Source organism: Miniopterus natalensis, chromosome 15, assembly GCF_054644295.1.
Source record: "Miniopterus natalensis isolate mMinNat1 chromosome 15, mMinNat1.hap1, whole genome shotgun sequence".
Taxonomy (NCBI): domain Eukaryota; kingdom Metazoa; phylum Chordata; class Mammalia; order Chiroptera; family Miniopteridae; genus Miniopterus; species Miniopterus natalensis.
The window spans coordinates 3,716,757-3,732,508 of NC_142095.1; the positions used below are offsets into that span (position 1 = coordinate 3,716,757).

At 58.1% G+C, this 15,752-nt stretch overlaps 1 protein-coding gene across 1 annotated transcript; it reads left to right on the top strand.

Moving 5' to 3' along the window:
• The first annotated feature begins 40 nt into the window (after positions 1–40).
• On the top strand, positions 41–15,695 carry LOC107529447 (laminin subunit beta-2-like). The gene is made up of 35 exons (XM_087824744.1): positions 41–1,154; positions 1,238–1,332; positions 1,460–1,641; positions 1,814–1,928; positions 2,004–2,077; positions 2,181–2,369; positions 2,454–2,517; positions 3,860–4,059; positions 4,149–4,269; positions 4,352–4,540; positions 4,631–4,810; positions 4,936–5,048; positions 5,620–5,699; positions 5,784–5,940; positions 6,206–6,373; positions 6,522–6,680; positions 6,764–6,885; positions 7,175–7,295; positions 7,671–7,863; positions 7,956–8,099; positions 8,191–8,422; positions 8,501–8,664; positions 8,966–9,205; positions 9,297–9,517; positions 10,356–10,452; positions 10,969–11,350; positions 11,531–11,694; positions 11,861–12,117; positions 12,251–12,415; positions 12,526–12,664; positions 13,058–13,247; positions 13,328–13,469; positions 13,658–13,831; positions 14,025–14,181; positions 14,452–15,695. The coding sequence occupies exons 1-35, from the start codon at positions 982–984 to the stop codon at positions 14,583–14,585; spliced, it is 5,697 nt and encodes a 1,898-aa protein (XP_087680870.1). The 5' UTR covers positions 41–981; the 3' UTR covers positions 14,586–15,695.
• Positions 15,696–15,752: the final 57 nt, after the last annotated feature.

Here is a 15,752-nt window from a genome sequence, read left to right on the forward strand (position 1 = left end):
TGAGCCAGCTTGAGCATATAGGAAAAGAAGTCCCCGGAACAGCTGCCAGTGAGGGTCCTGGTAGCCAAGGGCAGGTCGTCAATGTGAGTGATGGGATAGTGTGGGAAGGGGTAGCTTCCAGGCCCCTCTGGATATCCTGCCCTCTGTGGATGTATAAGGTAGCTCCTGAGGGCAGAGGCAGAGCCAGTCAAGTTGGCAGCCCTGGTTCGTTATCCAGATAGAACCCCATGCAGGAGGAAAATAGGTGACTGTGTGGGAAACCTTGCACCTTGCAGGTTTTTCGGCCAGGGAAAGGGGTTTTGTGGTACTGCTCCCCAGGGGCCATGCAGACAGGCTGGCTTTGTCTCCCAGCCTGCTTTGGTTGAAACCTTGGGCTTTGCCTGGGCTTGTCTGGCCTAAAGTGGCTGACACACCTCTGCATCTGCTCCCCTTGCTCCGTCCAGAAGAGAGTAGCCAGCCTTGACTTCCCCAATGAACAAGGAGTTGGGATTGAGTCAGAGATCAATGTTCTGGGTTGTAGGGCCACAGAATCTGCCCTCACTGACCAAGGAGTTTTCTCCTTGGGTGGGTGGGATACTCCATCTCCAGACTTGCTCCATGAGCAGTGTTTTCTGCCTGGGTTCCATGCTTTCTGTCTATTCCTGAGTTCAGCCTCATGCCTCCCAATGGGCCTGTATGTTCCAGACGTTATCAGCTTTCCTGCTTTGGAGTGGGGGCTGGGCTTTGAGCAGTGAACAAAACTAGCTCCCTGCCCATCTGCTAGTCTTTTGCTGGCTGCCCAGCCTGAAAGGCAGTGACTAGGGCTGTCAGGGAGGGGGACACATTCCCCAGAGGCTCCTAGAGACATACAGCCTTTCAGGGCTAGGGGTGGGAACCTCATTAGAATGAGAATCAGGTCTTTTCTGTCTCTGTGGGTTGGTCTGAACACCGGCTCCACTAGCCCTGGCTGTGGTGGATGGCGGACCTGCAGAGAAGCTCTGCATGCTTCTTGCTGCCCCCTCCCCACCTTTCTGCATAGGGTGGCCTTTCCTAATAACCCTCCCTTGGGTGCGGACTCCCTTGGTTTCCCTGGCTCGGAACACCCTTGTTACCAGCTGCATGGTGGCCCCACAGCACTGCATCTTGCCCCTGACAGCTCTGCGTTCATCCACCATGTGAGTATGGGGAATGACCTGAGGGTACGCTCAGCTCCCCAAGGGTGCCTACCTTGGGGCCCACTCTGCATCCTCTCTCTCAGGCCTGATTCCAGTTCCCATCTCCCAGGACCCCCAGCTGGGCTAGGCCCCCTCCTTTCAGTTTTGCTGCTGCTGCTGCTGTTACTACCACCAGTGGGTGAGAAGTTGGCTCTGTCCCCAGGAGCCACCCAGAGGGGGTGGAGAAGTCTTCAGGCCTCCTGGTGGGGTCGGGTGGGGTTGGAGGGGGGTGCCCCTAGGCTCTACTCAAACCCTACCCCTCCCAGTCCAGGCTCCCAGAACAATTGCCCAGGAGGTGCCAGATACACTTAGTCCACCTGGGTGCTCAAGCGGCAGCTGCTATCCACCCACTGGCAACCTGATTGTTGGTCGTGGCCAGAGCCTTCATACCTCATCAACCTGTGGACTCAATGGCCCTGAGCCCTACTGCATTGTCAGCCACCTGCAGGTTGGGAGGAGGGTGAGACCCCTGGATGTGATACCTTTGGGTGTTCCTGGGAGGTTTGACCTGTGGGAATTCAGGTCATTGCTGGGGGCTAGAGGGAGAGGCCTGTGCTTTGGAGTTGGGGAGACCGATCATGCATCTCCTGCCTAGTCCATCTCCTTGGACACTCCCCCAGGACTCTGAAAATTGCTTCTTTTGTGACTCTCGGGACCGGGGTGGCCATGGTATTGAGAATGTGATCTCCCGGAGTGATCCCAAAGGCAACAAGACCTGGTGGCAAGCTGCAAGTGGTGAGGGTGCTGGTGTACCTGAGTGTGGGGGTCTAGGGTCAGGGTCTGGTCACTGACCAGCCCTTGTGTTTACAGGTGTTGAGAACGTCACCATCCAGCTAGACCTTGAGGGTGCATTCTACTTTACCCACCTCATCATGACTTTCAAGGTGCCCCAGTGCCCCAGCCTGAAGGCTTGTTATGTGCCTTATGTTCCGATGGCCACAGGTGATGCTTGCCCCTGGTAACCGAAGGACCCCTTCCTGTCCCCAGACTTTTCGCCCAGCGGCTCTGATCCTTGAGCGTTCAGTGGACCATGGCCAGTCCTGGCACGTGTACCGATACTTTGCCCACAACTGCTCAGGCGTCTTTCCTGGGATCCCTCCGGCCCCAGGCCACAGTGTCAGTGACCTCGTCTGTGATCAGCGTTACTCAGACATTGAGCCTCCCACTGAGGGCAAGGTCAGGCTCGGGGGTGGGGGGTGGCGGTGGGGGTGGGGGTGGGCCCTGGGGTGAAGCCAGAGGCTCAGATTGCTTCTTCCTCAGGTAATTTTCAAAGTTCTGGACCCAGCCATTCTGGTGGAGAACCCACACAACCCCAAGACTCAGGGTAATTCATTTTGGAGCCATTCCTGTACTCCCTGCATGTGAGGACAGCCAGATGCTGGGGGGAGGGGAGGTCCTGCCTGGGTGTGTGCACCGGTGAGGCAGGGTGGTATGGTAGGCAAGCCAGCTCAGACCCCCAGCGTTGGTCCCCAGCTCTGCCCCATCAGGGACCTATCTTGTGTTCCCTGTTGTGGCCCCCATTCCTGTCCCTTCACCGTTCCCCATACCTGCGCCCACTGCATAGGGACTGGCATAGGTAGCAGTTTCCATCTCTGTGCCATCACTGAACTCATTGTGGTCCTTAACACTGCTCTCCATGCCAGTCCGCAAAACTGGCCCTCATGTCTCTGCTCCTATCACCGTACCTCAACACTCCTCTTTGTGAGCCTCCATTACTGCCCCTAGCATGGCCCCCCTCTCATTGCCCTCCCCCTTGGTTCATCATCCTAGCCTTAGTTGGTGCCCTATCACCCTGCAGCTGCCTCTAGATGATGCCAGGGTGTCTCTGGGGGTGACCTTGTAAAGCAGAAATCTTGCTGAAGGGCAAGAGAAACAATCATAATCCAACAGGGTGGCCCAGAGCCAGGCCAGGCAAGTATCACAGCAGGAGGACAAGCCCCAAACTAGCTTTTCCTCTACTCTCTCTGCCCACCTTGACTGTGATTATTACCAGCTACTCACCCTGAACCCCCACATTAGGTCCTTGAGCAGCTGTTGCCCGTTCCTTTGATCAGGAGAAAAGGGAAATGTGGCAAAGGAGAGAGAGATACAGGAGGTAGCCTAGGCCAGGTAACTGACGTAGCAGTGGAGCAGAAAGAGGAGCCATGGACCATCCATGTGCGCATTTAACAAGCGCCCCGCTGTGTGTAAGGTATCTTCCGGGCAGGGCTCAGTGGGGAGCAGACAGACAAGGTTGCTGTCTTCTGGAAACTGACATAAAAGTGAGACAGACCATTGATAAATAAGCAAACTAATGCCTCATGTGGTTTGGATGACAAGCTGGGGAATGGAATCCTTTATTGCACTGGGGAAGCAGGTTTCAAGTATCTGGAGATGCCAGAATGGGGTGTCCAGGAAGCAGTGGGATGTATAGGTCTCAGCTCAGGAGTGATGTCAGGGCTGGAGCAGTGCAGAGATAGAATTAGCACCATTAGGCCATGGCCACCCTAAAATGGTGTACCCAGAGGAGCAGGGGTGGGAAAGCCCCACAGCAGGGGTGCTGGGGGTGCTGGAGGAGGTGGTTGCAGTGATCCAGAGAGGGGAGGGGCCCCCCATTCCTTTGCCTCAATCCCAGCCAGAGAGGAAAGATGAGCAGCACACCTGACATCTCACAATCTTGTCTCCAGAGCTCCTGCATGTGACTAACCTGCGTGTGAACTTCTCCAAACTGCACACACTGGGTGACAGGCCCCCGGGGGACCTCAAGGGACACCCTTTCTACTACTATGCCCTCTATGAGCTCGTGGCCAGAGGCAGCTGCCTGTGCCATGGCCATGCCTCTGAGTGCAGGCCTGCACCTGGGGCTCCAGCCAACGTGGAAGGCATGGTGAGCACCACAGGAGGGGCGTCCCGGGGTTGGCAGGGTAGGCAAGCTGGGGGGCTGGGGCAGACTCGTCTTGCCCTCATTCCTGCCAGGTGCATGGCCTTTGTGTCTGCCGCCATCACACAGCTGGTACCCACTGTGAGCGCTGCCAGGACCTGTACCAGGACCACCCATGGCATGCAGCAGAGCCTGGGCACCCCCATGCCTGCCAGGGTAGGTGCCACAACCTATTCCACCTGGCCTTTCTGGCCATGAGTCAGCCCACTCCATATCCACCTTCCTTGTTCTGCCCTAGAATGCAAGTGCCATGGGCATGCCCGCAGTTGTCACTTTGACATGGCCCTGTATTTGGCATCCGGCAATATGAGTGGAGGTGTGTGTGACGCGTGTCAGCACAACACAGCTGGGCGCCACTGTGAGCTCTGCCAGCCTTTCTTCCATCGAGATCCCCAAGAAGATCTCCGTTCCCTTCGCTCCTGCAAACGTGAGCCCTCCAATCCTGACTCTACCCCCACCAATCCTTCCACCCCATGGTGATTTCTGACCTAACTCTGTCCTCTGATTCCCGATCCAGCCTGTGACTGTGACCCTGTGGGTGCCCTGGAAGGGGGTTTGTGTGATGCCCACACAGATGAGACCCATGGCCTCCTCTCTGGGCAGTGTCGCTGCAAAGTAAACGTCTGGGGCAAGCGCTGTGACTCCTGCCGGCCCGGTCACTATGGCCTGAGCCTTACCCAGTCAGAGGGCTGCCAGCGTGAGTGACCCTAAGAGTGGACCCCTTCATGTCCTTGCTCTGTCCCCAATCATTGCCCTGATAGCTCATGCACCCACCTACCCCCGCAGTAGTCCCATTAGCACCCTGAGAAACCTGTGCCTTAGCCTGCAGGTGTGACCCCCGGGGCCGAGTCCCTGGCACTCATGCCTGTGATCCCTCTAGTGGTGCCTGTCACTGCAAACGCTTTGTCTCTGGGCGGGACTGCAGTCGTTGTCTGGTGAGTCTTGACCAACCTTCTGATTTGGCCTTGGGCACTGTGCTTCCAGAAGCTGACCAATATAAGGCTATACTCAGTGTGACTGTGGACTGAGCCTTGCACATGGGTGATGCCCTCCTGACCTGGTCACCAGGGTCAGCGTCACCTTGGCTAGCTGAAGCAGCACATGCCCTCAGGCAGAAACTTGGGAAAGAGGGGAAAAGGCAATTAAATGAGCTATAGCAGGAAATACATGGTGTTGAAAGATATTTCACAGCAAACATGCTTGAAGGAAGATTCAGTCCAAGGAACAACTCTGTCCCTTCTTGCCTCTCCTTGAACAATACAAACCCTTTAACTTTGGCTTGAACCCTGGCCATGTGCTCTTTCCCCTTACCTCCCCTCCCTGAGCCTGCAGGACACCAGAGTCTCCGCTTCCCCTCAGCCACAGGCAGAGGGGGTCAAGTCCCACACTCAGCCTCCTTCCTCCTGCAACAGGCAGTTTCATCCATGACCTTGCGGGCCCCCAAACCCAACCCCAACCCCGTTCAGATCTTCCTGTCCTTCCTCCACCACCCCCTCTCTCTTACAGCCCGAGTTCTGGGGTCTGAGCAGTGACTCTCTAGGTTGCCGGCCCTGTGACTGCGACTTTGGGGGTGCCTACAGCAACAGGTACAAGTTGGAGCCTAGGAGTGGGGTCAAGTGGCAAGAATCGGATGTTGATTCTGTCCCCTCCCCGCCCCTGTGCTTGCTCAGGTGTTCTTCAGGGGAGGGCCGCTGTCTGTGCCGTCCCCATATCCGTGGCCGTCGCTGCCACGAACTCCAATCTGGGTACTTCTGCGCTGCCCTCAACCAGGCCACTGCTGAAGCCGAGCTTGGCCAGAGCCTCGAGCCAGCTGACCCTCGGCTGCCTGTGAGTATCCAGGAGGGGCAGAGGCAGGAAGAAATTAGGACTCAGACCTTGGGGCTCAGGGGGTTGGGGGGTGGAGGGAATATCCAGAGAGATCTGGTTGGAAGAAGAGGCTGGCAAGGTCAAGAAGGTGAGGAGTCCAGGTCCAGGTGGGGGTGTCAGCATGCTCAGAGGCTCAGTGTCTTGGACAGAGCCCGTATTCCCAGGACAGTGTGGGAAAGGACCGGGCCAGAATGTTGGGGGACACTGATATCCCACTTGCCCCCAGGGAGACCCCAGGCCTGTTCCTCCCCACTGTACACAAGCCCCAGGCACCTCCCCTCGTTGGCTCCGGCCCCGACTTCGGAGACAGCGTGACCCTCGATGTGCCCTCCACCCTGCCAGGCGAGCCGGCTACAGCCTCCAGCTGCCCAAAGCTAGGAATCTGAGGAGCAGGGTAAAGTCACTGGCCACTAGGGTCTTAGTAGGGATGGGGCCCAAGCCCTGGGGTTATGGGTCTCTGAGGTCTTGGGGGAAGTGCACCCTAGTCTTGAGGGTTCTAGGTCCTGGAGCGGCTTGGGCCTGGGAGTCCATCTCATATCCAGGTCCCAGAGGTGCCCGACGCCCTGCACCTGGGAACTGGCTCCCCACTGGGGACTGGCCTGGACTTTGCACGTGTGCTCGATGGGGCGGGCCTCTCTCTGCTGGCTCCCACCGTGCCTCGTGCCCTGGAGTATGACATTGTCCTGCACTATGAGACCCAGGTCAGCGGCATGGGTGCCAGGCGGGTGGGTGGTGCTGGGTGGTGGGTAGGGGCAGTTCTATGACTACTGACCCCTGACCCTAGGCACCTGAAGACTGGCAGGCATTGGTCAGTGTCCGTGCCCAATCTCTGCCCAGCAGCACTCGCTGTGCCCACCCCCTGCCCTCAGAGCAGCTGTTCCAGGCCGCCTTGACCCACGCACACAGGTAGGCAGGACCTTTTGACCCCCAAAACCAAGACCCTATTATGCTGCCAACACATTTGAAGCAACACGTGGACAAAGTGGGAAATTCCCACTATGGAACATCGCCATGCCATAGAAGGTCGAAACCAAGACTTCATCTAGCAGAGCAGGGTTTAAGAAGCTGGCCCTTTGCCATTGGCCGTATGATGAAATGTTGGACCCAATCACTGCACGATGGAAATGGGGTACCCCTGGACCACTGGGTCATGACCTCCGTGTACCAGCCTTACTCCTCTCCCACCTCTCCGCAGAGCTGTGGTCCTATCCAGACCTTTCTGCTTTGAACCAGGAACACGCTACTCTGTGACCCTGCGGCTGTGGCGGACCAAAGGGGTGCGGAGGCCTGAGGGAGGCATCATCCTTCTGGATTCGGTGAGATCCTAGGGGCTCCTCCCCACATCGGGAGGAGACACAGGTTACAGCAGACAATACGGGCTGAGGCAACGGGAGTCACGGAGGCCCAGAGTTTCAAAGGCAGGCACCAGGAGAGGGGCTTAACCTTTATCCCGGGATAGTGGGAGCCATGGGAGGAACTCAGCAGAGAAGAGATGGGGGGAGGATGGGTTGTTGGGGGGAGGCTGCTACAATGATTCTGAGTGAGAGGGAGGGGAAACAGACTCAGAGGAGTGGCAAAGGGGCGAGAAGGTGTTGTGAGGGCCAGTGCAAGGAAGGGTAGTGGGTAGTAGATGTTAGGGACCGGGGCTGGGTTCATTGTCCCCTGCCTGCCACCCTCCACCCTCCTACCAGATTGTGCTTCTGCCACGGGTGAAGGAGTTGCCTGGGCTAAGATCGGTGGACCCCGGGGCCACAGGGCGCTTACAGGAGCTGCACAAAGCGGGCTGCATGGAGGCTGCAAGGACAGGCCTCCCCAGCACCATGCCTGAGGCCTGTGCCCGCCTCGCCTGCAGCATCTCGGCCCTGCTCCATGGGGGTGGCCTCCGTGAGTGTGTGCTCCTAGCTCGAGGGGGCTGCAGGACAGGGGTTACAGGAGGCGCTGTGAGGTTCATCTGATCTTGCCTTTTCTCCTGCCAGCATGTGAGTGCCACCCCCAGGGTTCACTGAGTACTGAGTGTGCCCTGCTGGGTGGGCAGTGCCCCTGCCGTCCTAACATCATTGGCCGTACCTGTGACCGCTGTGTGCCTGGAACATATGGCTTCGGTCCCACTGGCTGCAGTGGTGAGCCTCAGGGCCAGTAGGTGTGGGTGTGGGGTATGGGACCAGCACCTTCTTTCTCTGCATGGCTTGATTGCCCTGTCATTCCCCACAGAGTGCCGCTGCCACTCCGAGGGTGCCACCAGTGCGGTCTGTAACCCTATGAGCGGGCAGTGCATGTGCCGGGCAGGCCTTGCTGGCCGCCGCTGTGACCACTGCCTCCCTGGCCGGTGGGGCTTTCCACACTGCCAGCCCTGTGCCTGCAATGGGCATGCTGAGTTGTGCCACCCACTTACAGGCGTCTGCCAGGCCTGCAACGGAGCCACGGCAGGCCGGCACTGTGAGAAGTGAGTGCTGCCCCTGGAAGGGTTGGGTAAGAGTAAGGATGAGGGCGCCAGGCCCATGCCATGCGCTACTGCCCCCAGGTGCATGGACGGCTACTATGGAGACCCCACCCTGGGCTCAGGCCAGCAGTGCCGGCCCTGCCTCTGTCCTGGGCACCCTGGCTCTGGCTTCTATCATGGGACTTCCTGCCATGTGGACAGCGCGAGTGGACGTGTCCTGTGCCTGTGCGCACCTGGCTATGCAGGTGAGGCATGTGGCAAACCCATGGCCCTGCTCACTTGTTCATAATCCCATCAGGCCCATGAGGCAAACCTTTGCTGATGCCAGATGCCACCCCTGTTAAGTCGCAGGCCAGGCATCTCTCCTTAAGGGGTTCCCATAGAGGGGAGGGAGGGTCAAATGGGAGGAATTACAGGCATGGAACTTGTTAATGTCTTCTGCTGTCTTGGCACACCTTGGACTTTCTGGCTGGGTATGAGGGACCATCGTCCCCAAGGGTACAGGAAGACGCCTGAAGATGATCTACACCCCCTCAATCTCTCCAGGGCCCCGCTGTGACCGCTGTTCCTCTGGCTACTTTGGGCGCCCTTGGCCAGGAGAAGACCCCAGGAGGAGTTCCTGCCGGCCCTGCCAATGCAACAACAATATTGATCCCCGTGATCCTGCTGCCTGCGACCCCCACAGTGGGCACTGCCAGCGTTGTCTGCACTACAGCCACGGCCCTGGCTGTGCCCACTGCAGGCCTGGCTTCCATGGCAGTGCCCTGCGCCCAGGGGGCTGCAGGCGTGAGTGTGTGGGTGGAGTGGATGAGGCCATCCCAAGGTGGGTGGGTGGGTTCTCTTTCCTCCACCCATGCCAAGCCCTTCCTCTCCCCAGGCTGCAGCTGTGACTCCCGGGGCACTATCCCTGTGAGGTGCCCACCTGGGGCTGAAGCCTGCTTCTGCAACCAGGTCAGCGGGCAGTGCCCCTGCCGCCCCCACACACTGGGGCGGGACTGTAGCCGTTGTGCCCCCCTCTTCTGGAACCTGGGGGGGCCTCGGGGCTGCGAGCCCTGCAGCTGCCATGCCCAGCACGCTTTGCAGCCAGTGTGCCATCCAGTGAGTGAGTCTATGTTGCATATAATATGTGGCAGTGACCAGGTGTGAGTGAATGTGTGTGCGCCTATGACAGGGTGTAACATGGCTGGTGTGAGTGTTCATGTGACCACCAGCACCGGGATACCTGTGGCCACAAGCAGCTGTGTGAATCTATGCTCTTGTGGGATATTAACTATGAGCTAGTGGCCACGCCTGGGGAGAGCAGACACAAGCGTGCATGTGCCTGACCCTGTGTGCAGCCCTGCCTTAGCATGTGGGTGAGCCACTGTGAGCGGGTCATAGCAAGTAGAATGAATGTGGTGGGGGAAGTGGGGGCTGGGAAGGAGGCTGAGGAGACATAGGCAGAGGGTGAGGATTGGGAGCTGGTGCTGCAGACAGAGCTGGTCATGGGAAGTGTGCGTTTCTAGGAAGAGAGTGGGCAGCCACTGAGGAGGTGAGGCCTGAGGTGTGTCCTGTGTCCTTGGGGAGGAGATGGTGGCAGTCAGGTGAAGGAGGCATGGGGGTGAGGGTACAGAGACAGTGGGATATTTGACTCAGGACACGGAGTAGCAAGGGGCAGCAGGTCAAGAATTGAGAACCCAGAGGGTCTGTGGAAGTTGAGGCTGGCAATGTGGGAAGGTAGGGGCTGGCCAAAGGGGCAGGAAGGGAGAAACCCTTGGCTAAGGCAAGTGTGGGTGCTGCCTGCAACAGAAGCAGGGCTGACAGGAAGGCAGGGTGTTGGGGTGTGCTGGGGTGTCCTCAGGTGTGCTGGGTGTGCAGATACTGCCTCTGAGTATGTGTGTCCTCTGTGTGTCCCTGAGGAGGCTCCTGCCGACAGGTCTACACTCTCTTCCCTCAGGTCACTGGTCAATGTCCCTGCCGGGCAGGATTTGGGGGCCGCACATGCTCCCGGTGTCAGGATGGGTACTGGGGTGATCCAGAGCAAGAGTGCAGAGGTGAGAGGGGCACTCATGTGCTCTATCCCCAGGGCCGAGGCTGCCCTGAAGAAGCCACTCAGCATGGAGTAGCAGGGGACAGTGGGTTTTTCCTGAGGGAGACCACAGTATGCTTATTGCTGTTTGCTCCCAAACTTCAGGAAATACTTGTGAAGACAGCTATAGGGAAACAGTGTTGGCAAAACCAGGTGGGGCAGACCTGCAAAGTGGACACCTCAAGTGGCTCTTTCCTGACCCTGCCTGGCAGGCTTGGCCCTAGTGGACTTCTGACTGGGTGTAGAGCCCCTGCGTCCCTGTGCTGTTTTCCTGCCCAAAGGCTGCCATGCAGATGGCTTCTCTGGGTAGATGGCAATGTCAGACAGTTCTGAGCAGTGGCTCGGGTGAGGGCTGGTGTGCACCTGCACTCTCACAGGGCCATCCTCCCACGGGCTGCTTCTTGGAGGCAAGGCGAGGCGAGGCAAAGCTGAGTGCTGCCTGCAACCTGCAACCTGCCCTGACCCCTTTTTTCCCCTACAGCGTGTGCCTGTGACCCACAGGGCTCCATCTCGCCCAGCTGTGATCCACACACCGGTGCCTGCCTCTGCAGAGAGGGTATCTCAGGGCCGAGGTGCCAGGCATGTGCCCGTGGCTCCAGAGGTGGCTTCCCACACTGCATGTCCTGCCCTACCTGTTTCACCTCCTGGGACCAACGCCTGGCTGTGCTCCAGCTGCAGCTGGAAGCTGTGGCCCAGGAGGTGGCTGCCCTACGTCAGGGGATGCCTGGCTGGTGTTCTAAGGGCAAGGGTAGACACCAGCAGGCCCTGGAGGGGGTACTCCAGAAGGCACAGATGCTCTTGGAATCTCCTTCACCCACTGTGGGGACCCTTCAGCAACTTACAGAGTGGACAGCTGGACTCAGGCAAGGGGCCTGTGGTCAGTAGGGAAGAGGTCTCTAGCTAGTTTCCCGGGGTCAGGGATTCAGAGTGCCACAGGGTGGCCTGTATGAGTCCTGGGTCTGGGAGTCAGGTGGGTTTTCTTGAGTGAGGAATCATGGAGGAGAGGACATCTTCAGCCACATTGATGCTCCGTTTTCCCGCAGAATGGAAATGGCTGCACTGGCCCAGACACTGTGGACCCCAGGACAGGTTGTGGCAGAAAGTGAGCCACGGGTTAGGAGGCAGTGTGAACGCCTGGAAGAATTATCCCGGGAGCTAGACTGTGTCAAGGGCTTGGTCTGGTCCAAGAGGACCACAAGAGTCCAAGGTGAGGCCAGATGGGCAAGTGGGTGGACAGCAGGTGAGGGCAGGGGCTAGGTTGGGTCAGGAGGAGAGGACCAGGTACCATTGCTTATGTATCTAGGGAACCTAGAGGCTGCCCCAGCCAGTGGGGCCCTAAGCCACCCTCTGTCTATCCTTCCCATCTTCTGCAGATGCTGAGGCCCAGGTCTCCTCAGCTGCCCTACTTTCCCAGGAGGCCATGCTTGGGGCCCAGATCGTGGCCACACTTGGAGGACCAAACAGCATCCTGGGACAGGCCCGAGAGGCCCAGCGATGGACAGAGCAGCTTCTATGGGAGACAGGCCAGCCTACAGGGACAGCTGTGTGGGAGCTGAAACTGAAGGGGCTGGTCAACAGGGTCCAGATGCTGCATCCACAGCTTCTGAGACTCCTAGTCAGAGCTGGAGTGGTGGGTGGAGATATGGATCACTGGGGGGGGGGGGGTTGGTTGCCAAGGTGAGGACTGTCCCTTAGGGGTAACCTGCGTATAGATCAGTAGGGGATCTGGGATGTGCTTTCTGGATTTCCTATCTTGTTTGCAGGAATGCAGGGGTCAGGGCCCTGGGCTGGCCTGTGTTCCTGTACTCTGTGATGTTTCCCCTTGCCCTGGGACTCTGCCTACTGCCCACTGGGCTCTGGTTGTCTCCCGCAATACCTCCTATAGCCTGGACATAGCAATCACGGCCTTGGAGCAGCACCAGCAACTGGTACAAAGCTATAGGAGCCATGGATGGGAGCCATGGGGGAGACTTAGGGGATCACAGTTTGGCCATTGAGTTACAGGAGACACATTTCACATCTGACCCATCCCTACCAGCTGCAGCAAATCCAGGCTACAGCAAGCTCCACGGGGATCCAGGCCCGGGAGACATGGCATCGTGCAAGGGGGCCCTGGGGTGCAGCCACCATGGCCCCTGTGCAAGCTACTGTGCATATGATCCAGCGTTTCCTCTTGGGTACTTGTCTGTTTGTGTGTCTATTCACAGCTGTGGACAAGGCAGGCTGGCACTCAGGTCACTGCTGTGACACTCCTTCCAGAATGAGGAATACCCAGAAGGGCTGACCAGGGGTCAGGTGGGAGCATTAGTGTGCTGGCTGCGGATCTGGGGAACTGATTATAATGTTTGTCAGTTTTCATGGTGTTAGTAATCCTACCATGGCTGACTGCAGTCTACCTACCATTTAACAACTGATTCACAAAAGTCCTGAAAATGTAATACTTGTCTCTTTTAAGCCTCCAGCATACCATGCAGCCATATTAGAGGCAGAGTCAGTGAGATGTTAGGGTCAGGGTTCGTGGGGTCATGGATCAGAGTTCACATCCAAATTCCCTGTACCCATCCCCACAGATGAAGGTGCAGATGCTATGAGTGTGGAGCTGGTGGCATGGCGTGGGCTGGCAGTGCCCCTCCCCCAGGGTGGCGCAGCAGGCATTGCTCTCCTCCTGGATCAGATCCAGAGTGCCCTCCCTGCACCAGACACTGGAGTCCAGAAGCTGCCCAAAGCTGAAGGTGTCCTCCATCGGGCACAGCAGACCAGGTGAAGGGCCAGGAGGCCGGAGGTAGAGGTCAGAGGATGGGGAGGAAAGGGATACCCTTCTGATCATCTGCACCTTTCAGGGAAGGGACAGCCAGGGCCCAGGACCAAGCACTGGATGTTCAGGGGGTGCTGGCTGAGGCGGGAACTCACACAAGGGCAGCAGAGCAAGGGCTGCAGGCAGCAAAACAGACACTTGGAGGCCTGGAGGCCAGTGTACAGGAGGTGATAACTCCATGTACCCCTCAGCTCCCTGCACCTCTTGTTCAGTGGCTGCTGTGGTCCCATTGTCCTCCTGAGGTCCTTGACCCACTGTGATACCATGATGCTACTAAATACCCTGACCATGTGAACACTCTACTTAGTTGCTGCCCTGCTGTGGCCTCCCTATGATCCCCTGACCTTTGCCCCAGGTGGCAGGGCGCCTGACCCAGGTGACACTGGCAGTGGACGTGACCCCGGACCTGGGGCTTCTGTCCAGTGCAGCTGTGGCTCTCAGGACCCGCTTGGCCCTGAGTCAGAGGCAGGCCCAGGAGGCAGAAGAGCGGGCAGCACATGCGATGGGCTTGGCTGAGGGCCTGGGAAAGGTGAGATGGGAGCAGTGGACATTGGGGTGTCAGGGACCCCTCTGGGACAGTGTGAAGTGGGGTTTAGGCTGGACTGGGCTATGCTGGGCTGAGGTAGGGTCTCAGTTCTAAAACCCCTTGTCCCCCAGGAACCTTGGGCAGCAATGAGTTTTGGTCTAGGTGGGGTGGGGTTTCAGGTCCAGTCCTGCTCCAGGAGTTGCAGGTGGCCCGGTTAGGTGTGGCAGAGTTGCAGGAGGGCACATATAGCCTGATGGCCACAGTGCAGGACGCAGGAGAGAGGGTACAGCGGACTCGAGCCGAGGCCCAAGAGCTGCTGAAGTGGGTGCAGGACAGCTGGAGCCGCCTGGAGGGTACGTGTCTGGGCCACAGTGGGGCGGGTACAGCATGGAGTTGGTCAAATGGGAGGGTCAGAGTCACAGTCAGAACAGGTGTGGGAGGGTCAGGGCTGGGTCCAGGTCAGGTTTAGATTCATCTAGGGCTCAGGGCTGGGGTCAAAGTTCAGAATAGGAGGTCAAATGTAGATTAGGGTTAGAGCTTATTTAAGGATGGGGTCAAGAGTCAGGGTCCTAACAGAGATGAGGGCCAGAGGTCAGAGCCGGGCTCAGAAGATTTGTCCTCAGGGCTGGAGCGCCGCCTGGTGCAGAGTGAGCAGACACTAGGGAAGAAGGTGGCCACCCTGTGGGCCCTGGAGAAGCATGCAGCAGAGCTGCTTCAGCACCTGCAGCTGTGGGCCAGTGCCTATGCCACCTGCTGATTGCTGCCTGTGGATACCGAAAAGAGGGACTTGGACTGCCTGGGTGACTCAGAGTGATCCCAGGAATCTCCTGACCTCAAGAGACCACAGACACTGCTTTGTGCCTGCTGACCCTGAATGACCCTCATGTGTCCTCCAGTGGCCCTCTGACCTTGAGAAACCAGAGATATCATGTAAAATTCCCTGAGGCCATCTAGTGCCCCTGACCCTGATAGATCCTTATCTCTGAGTGATGTAAAATTTGGAGTCACCTTTAGTATCCCTGAGCCCCCCAGGTTGACTATGAGACCCCCAGGGTGACTGGAGATCCCTACTCCAGATAATTGGAGCGAAGTCCAGCAGATCAATGTACCTCCCCGGCCCAGAATCGCTTTGGGAAGCCTAGTGATTCCCCTGAAGAACCCAGCTTTCTTCTCTGGGCCCACAGCTCCAGGTACTCTCCGCAGGGCCCCTCAGAGTAAGCCCGACTTGGCCCTACAGACCGGCAGAGTCGAGGTCCCAGCCTAGGTCCCCCGAGCCTGGGTGGGGCACAGGCTCGCAGGCAGCGCGCATTCCAGCCTTCCAGCCGGGACTCCAGCACTCCCGGCAAGCCGGAAGGTCCGGAGCGGATAAATAGACACAAGATCTGGATCTGCTCACTGCTTCTCTGGCTGGTCTGTAGTCGGCCACCCAGCACCCATTTTCATACCAGGAAACAGAGTCTGTACTCCCCTACTTGCTTTAGTGACTAGGGGAGACGGAGACCCCTAGAACCGTGCCTCAGGCTGCAAGTGGCCTTTCTCCGTCTCTCCCCCTACACTCATCTTGTCCTGTCCCCTGGCCAGGTGTCCTGAAACTTTCTACATTCCTGAATAGAGGAGGTTGACACCCCCATGTGTGTCCTCCCACCGCTGACTGATGCTGGAGCCCTGGATCTGAGCACCTAGTTGCGGTGCCTTCCACAGCACCCATGACCCTGTGGACAAAGGCTAGGTTCCACGGGCCATTTGAAGTCTCAAAGATCAGAACCCCTAGCCTTTGCTCATGCCGTGGCCCCCACTTGATGTACTCCCTAACTGCGGTGGCCTAAAGCCCCAAACCCCCTCCCCTCCCCTTGCTCTGCAGAGGTCTGGGCATTGGGGCACAATAAAAATTTGCAAGTGAGCTGACTCGGGTCTGGTTTCTAGA

Excerpts from the sequence above, each read along its gene's own strand:
- LOC107529447 (XM_087824744.1), top strand. The coding sequence starts at position 982 with ATGCTTCTTGCTGCCCCCTCCCCACCTTTCTGCATAGGGTGGCCTTTC. Across the intron at positions 7,296-7,670 it reads GCATCATCCTTCTGGATTCG|ATTGTGCTTCTGCCACGGGT; the intron begins GTGAGATCCTAG and ends CCCTCCTACCAG. Across the intron at positions 13,248-13,327 it reads CATCGGGCACAGCAGACCAG|GGAAGGGACAGCCAGGGCCC; the intron begins GTGAAGGGCCAG and ends TGCACCTTTCAG.